Source organism: Xenopus tropicalis, chromosome 8, assembly GCF_000004195.4.
Source record: "Xenopus tropicalis strain Nigerian chromosome 8, UCB_Xtro_10.0, whole genome shotgun sequence".
NCBI classification, from domain to species: domain Eukaryota; kingdom Metazoa; phylum Chordata; class Amphibia; order Anura; family Pipidae; genus Xenopus; species Xenopus tropicalis.
In genome coordinates this window covers 128806484-128822879 of record NC_030684.2, presented here as the reverse complement: position 1 = coordinate 128822879, position 16396 = coordinate 128806484, and the positions used below count along the sequence as shown (strand labels likewise).

Genomic DNA, 16396 nt, shown 5'->3' with positions numbered 1-16396 from the left:
ATCATGTCCTGCTCATTGAGCTGGCTTACTGAATGTAATGTGTTAACCAATGAAATGGTTAGTTTGAGCCATTTATTTCATGCCTTATAATTCTTCTGTGGATACCAAGGACCAATCCAAACATTAAATCAGACAAAAAAGAGATAAGAGAAAGGAAGCAATACCAGCAAGGCCCAATACCAGAGTTTGTTGCAGGGCCTATCCATTGCTTTCCTTGTATGAAATCTTAGCTTGTTTCTTTCTTTTCTTCATAGTATTGGCGGGTCCATTCCAATTGTGTTCTCCTATTTCTCTGAGTTTTTGGCCCAAGAGAAAAGGGGAGAGCACTTGAGCTGGCTGTGCATGTTCTGGATGATTGGTGGGATCTACGCCTCAGCAATGGCTTGGGCCATCATTCCACACTATGGTAAGTAAATGGAGAACACATTCCCAATTGTATTTATTAGAAATGATTTTGTTTTTAATGGCCGAGCTACATATTCCCCTCTAGTAATGGCCCCCACCTCCTGGAAGTTGTGCCTTCCTTGTCCTTTACTTGTTGAAAGATTAATAGGAATCATAGAGCTAAAATAGTTTAGCCAAAACTACCTGAACTACAATCAGGATATATAAGCAACCCAAGCCTATGGGTTGATCAGAATATAGGTAGGTAGGTAGTAGATACATTAATCAGAGTCTAGGTAGGTGAGTCATTTTCTCACCCAGGGCTAACCTGTATAATACATCACTACTGAAATTACAATTAGGGTTCCTCAGTGTCAGACTGGGACCCCAGGGGCCCACCAGAAAACCCACTCTCCAAACTATTTTTCCTCCTTTCTTCACCCAACCTCATTTTTTCCTCTTTTATTTACATGCTAGTATCTATTCTTCCATCTATTTCTCCTCTTCATTCCCATTTAGAAATAGGGAAAGACCATATAGCAGGCCATTTGGTAAAGGGCAGGAGGGCCCACTGACACCTGGGCCCACCGGGAGATTTCCTGGTATCCCTGTGGGCCAGTCCGACACTGGGGTTCCTTTTGGCTGCCAACATAACTGACAGATATCATTTGTACAAGACTGGCACAGCAAAAATTCTCAACCCAAACAAACTAGAATACGGTATTTTATCTTCTAAATACAGAAAAAAGGCTCAGCATTTAAGCACAAAGTCAAGAGTCATTTCAGTACAAAAGATGATGATAACTGATACTTTAGATACAGCCTGTGAAGAGGAATAGGGATAAAGGAACCCTCTCAGGCTTTACCAGAAGTTCTTTAATGTTTAGAACCATCCTTTCTCTATTCCAGTAAATTGTCTCTCATACAGAAAGGCATTCATATATAAAAAGGACAAGGTGATGCAAGTATGGTCTCATATTGCACTGGATCATGTAATAGACCATTTCTGACTCTGCGGATGCTACAGTTACATCTTTTATTTATCTTCCTTATAGGATGGAGCTTCCAGATGGGTTCCGCTTACCAATTCCACAGCTGGAGGGTGTTTGTGCTGGTGTGTGCCTTCCCATCTGTCTTTGCTATTGGGGCTTTAACCACCATGCCTGAGAGCCCTCGCTTTTTCTTAGAGGTAAGACAACATCCCAGAAGGTGTGTTTTACCAAAGTGAACTACTTTGATATTCTGTTGTGAGACCCAATTCTACACCTTAACCCAACACTAATGACTAATTCATACTTAGCTTCAAGTGAAATACACCTTCTCTCAACACTTAATATACTAGATCCTGGAGGGTCAAGAAGAAATGGACAGGAAAACAAAAAGCAAATTGGCACTCAGGGCTAAAGGGAAATAATTCCTTATTAGAAAGTCTTTATTTGCGAAAAAGATGCAACGTTTCGAGGCCAATCAGCCTCTTTATCAAGCTTGATAAAGAGGCTGATTGGCCTCGAAACGTTGCATCTTTTTCGCAAATAAAGACTTTCTAATAAGGAATTATTTCCCTTTAGCCCTGAGTGCCAATTTGCTTTTTGTTTTCCTGTCGGTTTGTGTGAGGGTGCCGATCCCTCTGGCAATGTGCACCGGGCGGTCAAATTTGGAGAACTAGGGTGTGCGGTAAGGCCTCTGTTGTAACTATCAAGAAGAAATGGAGTCATAAGTACCATAAACCATCAGCTCTATCTATCTATTTTAGAATGGGAAGCACGATGAAGCTTGGATGGTGCTAAAGCAAGTTCATGACACCAATATGAGAGCCAAAGGACACCCTGAGAGAGTGTTTTCCGTGAGTAGAAAAAACCCCAACCAACTGTATGACCAACTATAGTCTATAGGCTTTGGTTGTGCATCAGTGCTTTTTAACCTTGCTATAGTTCATAAGCAGCATAATTAAATACAATTAGAGTTCTGACAGTTGATAAAGCTGTAGGTAAATGAGGCTGGGAGAGAACGTTTGCTCCTGATCTTTAGAGCGGCGCAGGAGATTACTAAAGGATTATGGTATATATGCAGCCTGTCTGCTGGATATGCCAACGCCCTCCCAATTCTAATTCCATTTGTCTTGAATGAAATATCTCTATTGTCAGATGAGCTCAACATCAAGCAAATTCTGCCTTTTGTAGCCCATTCTTGGCCTGACAGCTGTTTTTTTCCTTCATTAGGTGACCCAAATAAAAACTATTAAGCAAGACGATGAGCTTGTTGAGATCCAGTCCGACACTGGGGCCTTGCACAGACGATGGATGATCAAACTTCTCAACCTATCACAAGAGGTATAACATGATACCTAAGGAGATGTTTTGTCACTAGATACTTAACAGAGGCAGCAGGTGGAAATGACCAACCAAGATGTGTGTGAGCTTTACTTGCATGTCTTTGGATGTCTGTACATCCATGGGTATTTTCAAGCATTGTCTTCTTGATACGTGATATAAATCCACAGAAATGTAACAGCAGTCTTCAGCAACCAATGATTTATGCTCTAGAATGACCCATTTGATGACTTGGGGGCAAGCAGATACAGGGCAACCACATTTCATTCACTTGATTAATTATATACTGGAATGACATTAGGATAGAGATCTGCAAGGTTGGCAGGGTGTATTTCTCATTCCATGGTCAGGCAAGGCCTACACCATAAGACGAGCTGAGAGTCTACAATGGTCATTAAATATAGTTCCATTGGGTGGAGTAACTAAAAGTGCCTGGGACCCACAGCAAAAAACCTGTAAGTCTTTAGGGAAGATCATCTCTATACACACATAAACACACATTTTACTTAATTCAGTATAACTGGGCCCCATTTCTTTGAAGGTATTCTACTGGTTTGATATTTCTGCTGTGCTACCATCTTTTTTTTACACTCCTGCACTTGACCACTCAGTTTATTTATATGTCCACAGGTCTGGGCCAACTTCCATCAGTGTTTTGCCCCAGAATACCGTCGCATTACTCTCATGATGATGGCTGTTTGGTTCACCATGTCCTTCAGGTAAGAAAAGAGCAAACCCACTGCAGAAATAAAAATAAATAAAAGCATTTAACAGGGCAATATCAATAACTTTTTTGTGCATTTTGCCTCAGTTGGCACATTACCATGGGTTGTAAAAAGCCTGTCTGCCTTCTACTCTATTTCTGCTCGCTCAGAAGAGCTTACGTCTATGCTCAAAGTCACAGTAATAAAATCCCATCTACTGTTTTTATTGTGCAGCTCTCTTCTTTGAGGCTTTTGTACCATATACCTGTAGGGAACACACAGACCCAACTACACTAGTTTTGTGGAGCCTCAGTAAGGTATAAGCCCATTTCCAGGCCAGAGGTTGGGAATTAGGGAGAGCAGGAAGGGTCAGGAGATTATGGGGATCAGGGCCACTCAAAGAAGAGCATCTTGTGATCTCCAGAGGGAATCAGACTGGAAAACAGAAGGGATTTTGTACTGAAGGTATCAAATTCCAGACTCTTCCTGTTGGCCTTGTATTTCTAAGCAGGGCCTTATTATAATGATAGCTGATCATGGTGACCTTGGAACTTTCACATCTCGCTTTAAAACAGTTGACCATCACTGCATGAAGGGGTTCTCTTTTGATTACCACCTCCCAGCAATCCTTCCACACCCACCTCCATTCTCCATGGTTCCGATGGGCCGATTTAATATGGGTTCAAGTGCCAATGCTGGAGTTTGTACAGAGTACTTGTATGTATATTATTTAGGGATGCAGCAAATCCCGCAGAAATTTTTGCCCCTTCCCGATCCTAAGTAGCAAATGCTATTTAGTATTCGGATTCGGTTCCGGATTCCGGATTCAGCCGAAAAAAAAAGTGGGTTTGGTGCATGCCTAATATTATTATTTAGAAATAATATAAATTAATTGTACATTAATATTATAATATATACTTTATTTATAAATAATATTATTTATAAAATATTACGTATGTATGCAGCAACAGAACAATAGAATAATAGAACAAACGGGGGTAAATACAATAATAAATGCAAACACAAAGTACAAAGTACAGTTACATTAAAGATTAAGAGCTAAGTGTCACAGAGACACAAGGAAGGAGATACCTGATTGGGTGTGTAACTTACAGACACTAATAGAAGGATATTAAGTACTGTACCTATGACACAGCCTTGTACAGATAAAATATTTAGTGCAAAGAATAGGAGACTTTAGTAAGCTTTCTTGTGCGTTGCATTCCCTGTTGCTTTTGCTTTGCATGTTCTAGATTACGCACGTGGTAGGGGCATGCCCTAGAACACAGATCTGCCACCCCTATATTATGCAGTTGTGTCTGTAGTTTGTAAGAACTCCTGAGGTTTCAAAATGCAATAAACATGGCTTTTTAGGGGGGGGATTTTTTGCACTATGTCCCTTTCTATTCTTCTGTTATTTTCATCCTTCCAAAAGTTTTGTTAAGAAAAAGAAATCCAGGTATTTATCCACCAAGTGCTAGTGGTAGAGTGATCATCCTCTGGCCTGGAGACAGTCACTATTTAGTGGGCTGGTGGGGGGCTGTTTGGGCCTCTGGTTACCTGAAATGCCAGGGCCTATCTTAAGTCTCAGTCCAGACCTGGTCATCTTGACTTCTTTATCTTGATGTTACTATAAGTACGGTAGTTATACAGAGTAGATGAGACTCAAATGCCCACCAATTTCATCCTTTTGTCCAAGCGAAACAAGCCTTTTAGCTGATCTAGAACAAGGTAAACATCCCATCTAAAGCAATATTAAATGTTGTTTAGGTTTTATTATATCTATTATATGTAGAAAGCTAAGCTTTCCGATGTCTTTTTAAAATGTTGAGCTTTAATGAATGACCTGCAAGGCAGTACACATACGCTACTAATGCCCCTCATATAGGTGCGCTTCCCATGTTCCATGTACTATACGGCCTCAATAATGTTATCAGAGAGGCCTACCTTGGTACTAAGCATTCCATACATTAGCATAGGAATTGGTAATATTTAGCCAACTGGTTAATGATCGAGCCAATTAATTAGACATGCCTCTCTACCTGCAAGGGAATTCTCTATCCCAAGACCAATTGAGCAGACAGATAGCTTCCCACCTCCTGAAACACATGGCGCTTAACTGGCAGATTCGCCCTGAGCTGCGGATAATGTCTGTATTTCCTAATCAGGATTGAGCCTTCCAAATTGATTCCTCCAAATAACTGTTAATTCAAAGTGTCAGTGAGGTAATTAAAATGCCATATTCCCAGTTACCGTCTGCCGTTCCTCGGCTGCACATTAAAACAGCCACCGTCAGCTGCTAATGAAGTTATGGACGATGCTCGGAGCCATAAAGAGAGTGGATATCCGAAAAGTAAATAAATGGAGCCTAATGTCGCTTATTGCTGCCACAACAGAGCCGTCTAGGCAGGCAGGGCTAATTTCATTATATATACTCTTTATGCAGTATATCTCGTGTATAAATGATATTAGGAACTTGGCAGTGACGATAACAATGAAAGAGAAACCACTGTGGTTGGAGTTGCCTTATGTGACCTTTTCTATAGCCGCTAAGTCATGTGAGGAGCAAGTCCCAACTCATGTTTCTGCAGGGGAGGATGGGAAAGGTGGGAAAGGGACAGACCAGATCGAAAGGGATGACTGCAGCTGGCTTCTTGGTCCAGTACCACAATCACTTGCAACTTGCATTAATAGCCTTACCTATAGCAATTGAGTAGTGTAGTATTCCACTAAAGCCTTTTGGTTATCCAAGTGATTGCCTTCACAGTGCAAAACTGCAGCCCCTTTACTTAGATCTGCCGGAGAATCCATACAGCTTGGATTTTAGATTTTAGACTGTCACCTTTAAACTCTGATGTAATCACAACAAAGGTTGATAGTCCAAAGGGCTAATTTGGGGTCTTTGGGGGTCATACATACTGGTAAAGGCACAAGGAGTGGCCTGATGTGGTATGGAATTCACTTGTTTTAGTTATAAGGCTTGTGGTATGACGGGTTTAATAACATATGAGCCCTCATAACTTACTGGTATTCTGGCAGGATCACTGCATTCGGTGCTCACTTTGTCAAGTAAGTGATAATTACTTAGTCTGGCAATATAACTTCCATCCATATTGTGAAAAAAGTGGAGTGTCGCCTCTTGGGCAATCCGCATAGTTGCATTTACAGACCTGTGTGTCTGTCTCTATAGGAGGTAATGGTCACATGTCTTTAGTACAGTTGTTGTCACTGAACAGTAACATAAAAGGTTGTTTTTAGGGGTCACTATATTTCAAACCCAACATGGTTGCAGCCCCCATAGCCGAATAAGCCAAAATGTACCACTTCCAATCTCTTTTTTGGTTCCATTCAGTTTTCTCCTGGTGCCAAATTTATATTTTATCATTGAAAGCAAAATATCATGGAATGGTGGCTCAGTGGTTAGTATTGTTGTATTGCAGCGCTGGGGTCCTGAGTTTGATTCCAATCAGGGCACTATCTTCAAGGTGTTTGTATGTTCTGCTTGTGGGAGGCTTTCTTCAGATAAAAATATATATAGGCAGGGAAGGTGAGAGCCTGATAAGCCTCAAGAGGAAAGTGCGGAGACAGGCAGAAATTTAGCAGTCAAGAATGCGGAGTATATAGAATGGCAAGGAGAACTATGTAGGGACCATGAAGGATATAAGAACTGAGAAGGAAGGTGCTTAGTTCTAAAGAGCTAAGAAAATATAAAGAACCAGTGAAGGGATTTGCACAGGCCCAGGGGCAAAGCAGATGTGGGGAAATATCAATGGCGGAATCTAGAGGAAGCGCTTAGGAGAAGGTTAGTTGGCTAGAATCACAGAGTTGATTGTTGTAGTCTAGCTGGGTAAGTACTTTGGCTGTTTCTGAAATATAAAAATTCTCCATATAAAACACCAACCTATAGGGGTAATTGAACACTGCTAGCTGCATTCGGTAGCCCTGTATTCATGCAGGTGTGTGGGGTGGAACATAGGCAACCCCCCTCTCAACGCTCCCCTAATTTGCAGACCCCCCAATGCAGTCAGACCCCAGATAGAAGTGCTCCCTGAATGAGCACTTTTGTGCCCCCTTAGTACGTTCACATTTCTGTCTGTGGTCTTCACAAATGAGCCGTTATGTCTATGGTGAATAACATAGAAAGGGAAAAGCTCCCACTATTATATATGGAGCATTGGAAACATGGATTACTGTGGGTAGAAAGATCTACCTTCATATTGTTCTGTCTAGGGTGCTATTTCCCAAGTCCAAACATCAGCCTTTTTAGAGCTAAGTCACAACCCCCACCTCCCACCCCCTGGGCCTCGCTGGCTAAGGCAATCAATCCTGACAGCAAAGCTAAATAGGCAGCTGCTCTCTCCTCACCAATATAAACATGTAATAAATGAGAGCTGTTTCATAAGCCAGAATAGCAATGGTGGCAAATCTGCATCTGTCATTGCTGCAGCCCAAAGACACCACCAATAGCGCCATTTGTAACCCCTGGTCCAGCTCTCATTCAGCGCCATGCTTGTTTACTATTTTGTTTATTTCTGGGTACATTCATTTCAAGGTCTCATTCTGGTTTTTCACATTCAACGCAATTGCTTGTACTCTACATGGTGTGCTACAGTCACAACTGCTGTTTTCAAGATGTACCAATAAAAAAAAGCCATAAAATCTTGGTCCCAAAGGCTTCGGAATAAAATGGTTGTTAAGTTGTTAGCTTGGCAATACTCCCAGAATGCAATGCAGTATTTTAAATGCAACTATGGGGTAGCCAACAAATCAGTACCCGTGTTCATCAAGTTAACCATGCATGAAACCCCTTCAAATGCCAAAAGCATATACACACACACACACACACACATACATATTCTTAAACACAACTAACTTGAGGCCTTCAGTAGCTGTGTAGATTTTGTCTATCCAAGAAGTCATCAAAACCCATCTTAAAGCCCATTCTGTAAAGAACCATTTGCATTGTTTTAACTGTAAGTTCTGTTCCTCAAGGCTAAAGGGTGGACACTTGTCCTTTTTCTTTTCTATGCCAAGGAAAGCCTATTATGTCCTCAAATGTACTTGTAAAAAGTAATCACACCCCCTTGTAAGGTCCTCTTCTCCAGAGAAAGCAACCTCAACTTTGACAGCCTCTCCTCATACTTTCATTACTTGTGCTTAGACCATCTTTGGTCACTTAATATCCAGCCCCTTCTTAAAGTTATATAATGTATCAGCCAGCACGACTGATTCGGGGAGGGAATTCCAGAACCTCACAGCTCTCACTGTAAAAAATCCTTTCCGAATATTCAAATGGAACCTCCCTTCTTCTAAACGGTAACGGTACCTACTGGTACCTACTGGTAAATAAAACATTAGAAAGGTTATTATATGATCCCTTTATATATTTATACATAGTTATCATGTCTTAAGCGCCTCTTCTCCAGTGTAAACAGACCCAACTTGGCCAGTCTTTCTTCATAACTGAGACTTTCCATACTGGGAATAAGCCACCGCTCCTATAAACAGGGGGCCAGCTGTACTTTATGGATGCTTGAAAGGAAATATGATGTTGTATTTTTTATTAGAACTCTTGCCATTTTCAGATTTTCTTTCTAAAGGGGAAGCTGACACACCAGACGTCATTGCACAGCATTGCACAGATACTTAATCATATCATTACAGCATGTACTAATGTGTAGAGTCTAAATTAAGCTTTAGCTCCTTTAGTGAGAAAAGTAATTTTCACCTGCTAAAAATATATCCGTTGACATAAATGAAAAAGACAAAGGAAATATAAGGCTTGCTTAATTCTTCCCAAGATAAGCGGGTTGGTGCATTGTTAGTTTCTAGGCATTCCGCCCACACCCACCCGGAGTGTACTCCATGGTAATGCTACAAACTGTTCCTGACCTGAAATCATAACCAATATTGTTGTGTGAAAAGCAAGGAGCTCATTTAGCATCCAGACTGCTACCGCTGCAGCTTTCACAGCTATTACTCGGGTTTATAGAGTGTGAAAGCTTTTCTCTCTCAGTTTAGAAGCTATGACTGCAGGAACTACGGCAACTGCAGGTTCTGACAAGAAGACAAAGTCTATCTGCCTTAACGGGTTGACGCTTATTTAGATGCACCAAATCCAAGATTTAGTTTTCTGCTAAATTCTTTGTGCCGGGGTTCTCAAACTGTGGGGTTGGCACCCCTGGAGAGGCGGCAGGTGGGGGCTCACCCTGAATGCCAGTTAGGCATTCTCCCAAAATCTTACCCTATTTCCTCTCCTAGTTACACCAGAATTTTCTGTTTGAAGGTCAATATGGGTTAAAAAGGTAAATGCCCTTCTTAAAACTATAGCTGATACACCATTAATGTCCTATGTCTGTAAAGGTCCCCATACACGGGCCGATTCTAGCTGCCGATATTGGTCCCTTAGACCGATTCGGCAGCTAATCGGCCCGTGTATGGGCACTGCCGACGGGACTGCCCGACCGATATCTGGCCTGAAATCGGGCAGATCTCAATTGGGCAGGTTTAAAAATCTAGTTGGATCAGGGACCCCATCGGCTTGTTGATGCGGTCCCTGGACCGACGTTGCCTATGCCCGTCATTATAATTCAAAATAGCCTGGATTCTCCCGATACCCCCCACCCGTAGGTGGGGGATATCGGGAGAAGATCCGCTCGCGACTGTTACTAAATACCCTCTGTAGTGGTGACAGGAGGACCTTTGTTTAAAGCATTTCTGAGCAGAAGTCTGTAACAATAATATTATAGGAAGCCAAAAGAAGGTTAGAAGACTTTAAAACATGGGGTAACTGATTTTTGGGGGGTTTTGCATAAATTGGAGTGAGTTTGATGAACAATACATCATTCAACACAAGAAAAATGGTGGCTCCCATTAATAAATGCAGATATGGAGCTTCCCATATATATAATAATTGTATTATATTTATCAAGTTGCTCTTTTGTCCTCAGTTACTATGGGCTGACCGTGTGGTTCCCAGACATGATCAAACACCTGCAGAACATCGACTACGCCTCGCGTACAAAATACTTCCATAACGAGTCTGTGAATAACTTCAACTTCAACTTCACCCTGGAAAACCAGGTCCACAGGAAAGGAGAATACCACAACGACAAGTAAGATCAACTGTTAACCTTCCGGCCACACTTGCCAGCTTTCTTGTGGTGCAGATACAGAGCATAAGCCAGTTGTTTTAGCCGGGGAAAAAATGTAGCTTAGAAGAAACTCAAAAACAATGGTGAATCAGATCTTTGCTTTTGTTGTAGGTGACCATTGATGTTTGTTTCCAATGTTAATAAATACACCCAATAATCAATGTAACCATGAACGTTTGCCAATTGCTCCAATCAATTCAGTTGGCTGCAACGTTAAAGCACAAGGGTGGAAAATACACATTTTGTTGACCATGAAGAATCAGCATTGACAAGACGCCCATCCCCTGCCCTACCAGAGGTGGCATCTTTCAAAAGATTTATTATAGAGTGCATAGTCCTTTGATGGTTCTTTGAACAATGATATTGTACATCGGCCCCATAAAGAGGCAGCCAAAGCAATTTCAAAAGGGCAATTTTTTTGTTTGCTTGAGCCCCTGATGAAGACCCCATTGTTGAGGTTGAAACATGTTGGGATTTTGTTAAATAAATGTGGATTGTTTATATTGGTGTGCCCTGTTTTTGGAGTATTCTATATATGGGGACTTTCAGGTAGCCCCAACACAGTGAGTACCCAGCATTGGTATTAATTATATTGGTGTGCCATCATACCACGTATATCAAAGGGGCATAGAGGCTGTAAAGATCATCTTAAGCCTTTCTTCACCCGTGGAAATTGCAATTACAAAAGAGAGTATGAAGGTTTTGACAGAAAATGTTTTGCCGTACATAGAACCAACCGCTGGGTAGTATCTAATGATCAAGATTCACTCGTGGGTCTCTCTCTCTTCCCGGCAGATTCATAGGCCTCAAGCTGAAGTCGGTCATCTTTGAAGATTCCTTGTTCACCGACTGCTACTTTGAGGATATCACCTCCAGTAACACGTTCTTCAAAAACTGCTCTTTCATTCGCACGATGTTCTACAACACAGGTAATGTATTCCTCAGCGGCCATTGCTTTTGGCAGTAGGTTTAACGTTTTTCATTTATGACCAAAAAGCTCTAAATATTTGAAATAGAATTTATTCAAAAGGGGAATTTCAAAAAATGCTTCTGGGGGTTAAGATTTGAAATCCTCATGTTCCTGGCTTTATAAAATGATTCACAGAGATGCCAACACTTTGATACAGGAATATTTGATAACATTCCTTCATAAGAGGTGTTAATTAAACTAGTCAGACATTCTCATAATCACTTATGGTGTTATGTGATATATGAAAATACTGTTATAAAATATAGTGGATAGTCTAGTGGCTGAGGCATGATTTTATAAATGTATAGTATATAATTAGTGATGAGCGGATCTGTGCCGTTTCCCTTCCCCGGAAAATTTGCAAAACTTCACAAAATGGCGAAAAATTCACGAAATGCGGATGCCCCATGACTTTTTTGACCCAACTGCGACTTTGTTGACCCAACTGCTACTTTTTTGACAGGACTGCAACTTTGTTGACCCGGCTGCGACTTATTTGATGTAACTGTGACTTTTGTTTTGATGCGGCCACCACTTTTTCCTTTGAGAATTTTTGTTGCAGCGAATGTTTTGCAAAAATTTTGTCCAGCGAATCCATGCATCTTTGCTCATCATTATATATAAACTTTAATATTAATTGAACACTATACCCCCCAAAATTCCTGCAGATTTCTTGGTTTTCTCACACTGATTAATAGCAGGAGGATAAGCAACTGGAAAGTGGTGCATTATTTTACTAATAATTATTACTAATAGTTAATGATTTGAAAATTAATTGCTGTATTATTTATATAATTGTTGGGAGTGGGAAAAGCCTGTAGAAAGCGTAGCCTTGGGGCCTCACATCTCATTAATCCAGGACTGTGCAGGACTATCTACTAGGGAAACAACAATGACTGCATAGTTTAATTGTATCTGTTTGTTCATATTATGAGCAAATTTAGAGCCTGTTGGTACAGGGGGGTACATATGACCCCAAAATGCATAGATGCACACCAGAGTTGGTGGTTGCGTCACTTCCACTACTTTGATGTTCCTATCAATGCCATATCAGATAAAACTAGATGTAATTGCACCATATTATATTACGTATTCATAGGCTTAATGTCAAACAGGTGACCAGTAAATGCTGCTTGTTTATTGGTTGCTATGGGTTACAAGACCTGGTGCAATCTTTGCAATAAATGTTTAAATCTGATCTTCCTAGTTGTGATCAGCCCAGGCACTGCTGACCAGACTGGCTGACTCCCATGCATGCACTTTTTTGGTTATATTCTCTCACTCTCAATCTTGATCTGGATCCACAGACCTGTTCGATTACAAGTTCATCAACAGTAAGTTCACCAACAGCACATTCCTGCACAGTAAGGAAGGCTGCCAGCTAGACTTCAGCGATGATATCAACAACGCCTACATGATCTACTTTGTGAGCTTCCTAGGCACTCTCGCAGTCTTGCCTGGCAACATCGTATCTGCTTTGCTCATGGACAAAATCGGCCGCCTTCGAATGCTGGGTGAGTTGCTTTTCATCTTTGTCTGTGTGCACTACAAGTCCAAGAATGTCTTCTATGTAAATTGTCTTCTCTGTGGTCAAGACAGATGGCAAGGTTACGCCAAAACTCAGATTTAGTTGCTCTTCATACACTTTGGGCTACAACTCCCTGCTCAGAAGCAGAACTTTGGTGGGGCCAAAGAACTGATTTGTTACCCCTCCCTAACCCTGTTATCCCAACATACGACCCAGCAGTGAGATAACTTTACCCTGTAGTAGCAATGTAACATCATCATTTAAACTGTGCTTTGCTTAAATCATACACAGAAGATTGTGTGCTGGGACAACAATCATTTAAGAACATTAAAGGTGGATATAAATGCACCTTGGTTTCGTACGATAATCGGTGTATGGTGGGAGACGAGGCAACCATTTGGGTTCCCTTTAAGGAGTCCAACAATAATTCCTTTGTTTTTTATCTGCATTTCTAACTATTCAGCTCATAACATTAAAAGAGTTGACTAATGATCATTTCCTACGGCCAATGGTTGTGGAAAAGATCGTAATTGTGGTGTGTATGGCCACCTTAGCACAAACTTACTGCTAGAATTAAGGTGGCCATACACGGGCCAATTCTAGCTGCCGTTATCGGTCCCTTAGACTGATTCGTTAGCTTATTGGCCTGTGAAGGGCCAGCAGCGATGGGCCTGCCCAGCCGACATCCGGCCTGAAATCGGGCAGATATCGATTGGGCAGGTTAAAAAATTTCGTCGGATCGGGGACTGCATCGGCATGTTGATGCGGTCCCCTGAACCGACTGCGCCCATTACCAACGTTCTAATTCGATTGTTTGGTCCCAGGTCCAAACGACCGAATTAGCCTAAATTCGCCTGATATCGCCCCACCCGTAGGTGGGGATATCGGGAGAAGATCCGCTCACTTGGCAACTTCGCCAAGATCTACAAAGAGCTATGTTTTTGTCCACCATATACTTCATACCCTTTATTATTTGCATCTGTATTTCCATGGGACAATCAATGGTGCACAATCCATATTTAAGGAATAACAGGTGGGAAATCCACTTAACAGTCTACCAGTCTATGGCAGGTGTTAATTACATGGCTTTCTTGCACTAGAAAGTCCTGCACCTTGCCCCAGTTACATTACATTACCCATCAGAGAGCTCAGCACTTTCACCTGGCATTAAATACATACATTAGGACATCTCTGTAGGGTTTATAATTGGTCCAGCATCGTATGGCTTCTGTTAGTAGTATAAACCTACATCATCCTGCCTTCTTTCTATTCATAGCTGGCTCCAGTGTTATGTCTTGCATCAGCTGCTTCTTCCTGTTCTTTGGAAACAGTGAGTCGGCCATGATTGCCTTGCTCTGCCTATTCGGAGGGGTCAGCATCGCTTCTTGGAATGCGCTGGATGTCCTGACAGTGGAACTCTATCCTTCTGATAAGAGGTAAAACCAGCTGCTGGTTGGTTGAAAGGATGCAGTATTAGATAAATATATTGATTGGTGGCGCTTACTGGAACCCAATTTTAAGAGGTCCAGTTTGTGCCGTGTATCAAGTTCTTTTCACTTATTTACTCCTCTTGCTGAAGGCTAAGGGCTTGTGCAACTGGACCTTCCATCACAACTTGGAGAGTCCTTCTAGTTAATTCTGGAATCCTTTGTCTTTGGATGTAGGTTACTGAATCAGGTCAATTTTGACATAGTTACTCTAAACTCACCAGCGTGTGAATGAATAGATGGCTGTTATAACTTTAGGTGGGCACAAGGTGGCGCACACTATTATAGAACTCACTGATTGTATTAGGAATATTTCACTTTTAGATATTTCACATAAACCCCCTTTTATAAAGGGGGCTATGTATTAAAGAAAAGTTTCTAATGTGACTCAATTGTATGTTTTCTTTTAGAGTTTTGAACATAAAAACCCATGTTAGCTGTAGTAGGGAAGTCTCAATGTTGACATATAGATTGAACTATATATGAAATCCCATGCACTACTTGCATATAACCCTGCTGTACAATACATTTATTGAACAGACTGAAGGAAAAATACAATAAATAGAAGATATAGGGTTCATTAATTACTGTAACCCATGTTGCTTTGCTCTGGTGCCTTCATTCTGCCTCCTATTTCAAATTGCGCATTTTGATGTCACCTTCCAGTTGGCTGTAGCTCCAGTTTCCACAGAGGCCAAAGTATAAGCAGCAAACTTGCACCTAAAGATTTAGTAGATATCATTTTAATGCTGGATGACAGAAATGATGACATCTGTTAGGGAGTTGGTCAAAACAGCTGGAGCACATGTGAAAGGTCCCTTGGAAAGACTTTTTCCTTGTGCTCCAGCTATGTTCCCTCATGATGTGTAGGGACACCATTTTCCTTTGCATAGATAAACTGTCCTTGGTAAAATAACAGAAACAAGTGCTCTTCTGGGAATATGTTGGTCTGTCTTGTTGGTCTGTCTTAGTGTCACTACTGGAGTCTGAATGAAGGTATAGGGTTGAGGAACCAATGGAGCACAGTTGAGTCTCAGCTGGTATGAACCAAGTAAGAAATAGATGGATTTTTCTTACTATCTGGCTTGTATGCCATATTAACTAGAAATGACTTATCTAGACACATTCTATATTTATATATGAAAGGAACAAATGCCAGCAATTGATGGGGCAAATTCCTATATTTAGTCCTTTTTATCTTCTCCCTTTTTAGGACCACAGCCTTCGGATTCTTGAATGCCCTCTGCAAATTAGCCGCTGTCCTGGGAATCAGCATTTTCACTTCATTCGTCGGGGTAGCCAAAGCCGTGCCCATCTTGTTGGCATCCGCAGCATTGGCGGTGGGTAGCTTTCTAGCCCTCAAACTACCGGAGACCAGAGGTCAAGTACTTCAGTGAGACAAACCCATGTAAAAACAGATTACATATGTAGGCACTGTGAAAAGTCTTATTTTTATTTTGTTTTGTGGGGCCCGGCCCCAAATCCTCCTCTCCCCTGAGATATTAATAAGGTGATATAAATGAGTGTTAGATAGAATGATTTCAAGAGAACAGAAGGCTCCAATTGTTTGCACTATTGCTAGACTTGAGAGTGTCTTCAAGGGTTATTTTGTGTTCAGTGTGATTTAAAAAGAGAAAAAGGAGGATTGAGGCTTCCTACATTCCCTTGTTTCTGAGAACATTGACTCGAAGATTCTTGAGGTTTATGTAAAAAATAATTCTTTATCATCTGAAAAAAACAGCAATGGTCTCGACATACAGGTGGTAACTACTGACAGACGGCAAGAATAACCTACATTTGCTGATATTGGTTTAAAAGGGAAGGTTCACCTTTAAATGA

The 16396-nt window shown here is 41.2% G+C and overlaps 1 protein-coding gene across 1 annotated transcript in view; it reads left to right on the top strand.

Annotated features, from left to right (window-relative positions):
- sv2a (synaptic vesicle glycoprotein 2A) overlaps positions 1-16182 on the top strand; it is a 67239-nt gene extending 51057 nt beyond the window's left edge. Inside the window, exons 4-13 of the mRNA XM_012969548.3 lie at positions 255-406; positions 1440-1573; positions 2138-2227; positions 2604-2714; positions 3345-3433; positions 10369-10533; positions 11368-11501; positions 12850-13056; positions 14347-14506; positions 15771-16182. Of these exons, the coding sequence (XP_012825002.1) occupies positions 255-406; positions 1440-1573; positions 2138-2227; positions 2604-2714; positions 3345-3433; positions 10369-10533; positions 11368-11501; positions 12850-13056; positions 14347-14506; positions 15771-15954 (1426 nt within the window). The 3' untranslated portion in view covers positions 15955-16182. The remainder of the gene's footprint in view (positions 1-254; positions 407-1439; positions 1574-2137; positions 2228-2603; positions 2715-3344; positions 3434-10368; positions 10534-11367; positions 11502-12849; positions 13057-14346; positions 14507-15770) is intronic.
- The last annotated feature ends 214 nt before the right edge of the window (positions 16183-16396 follow it).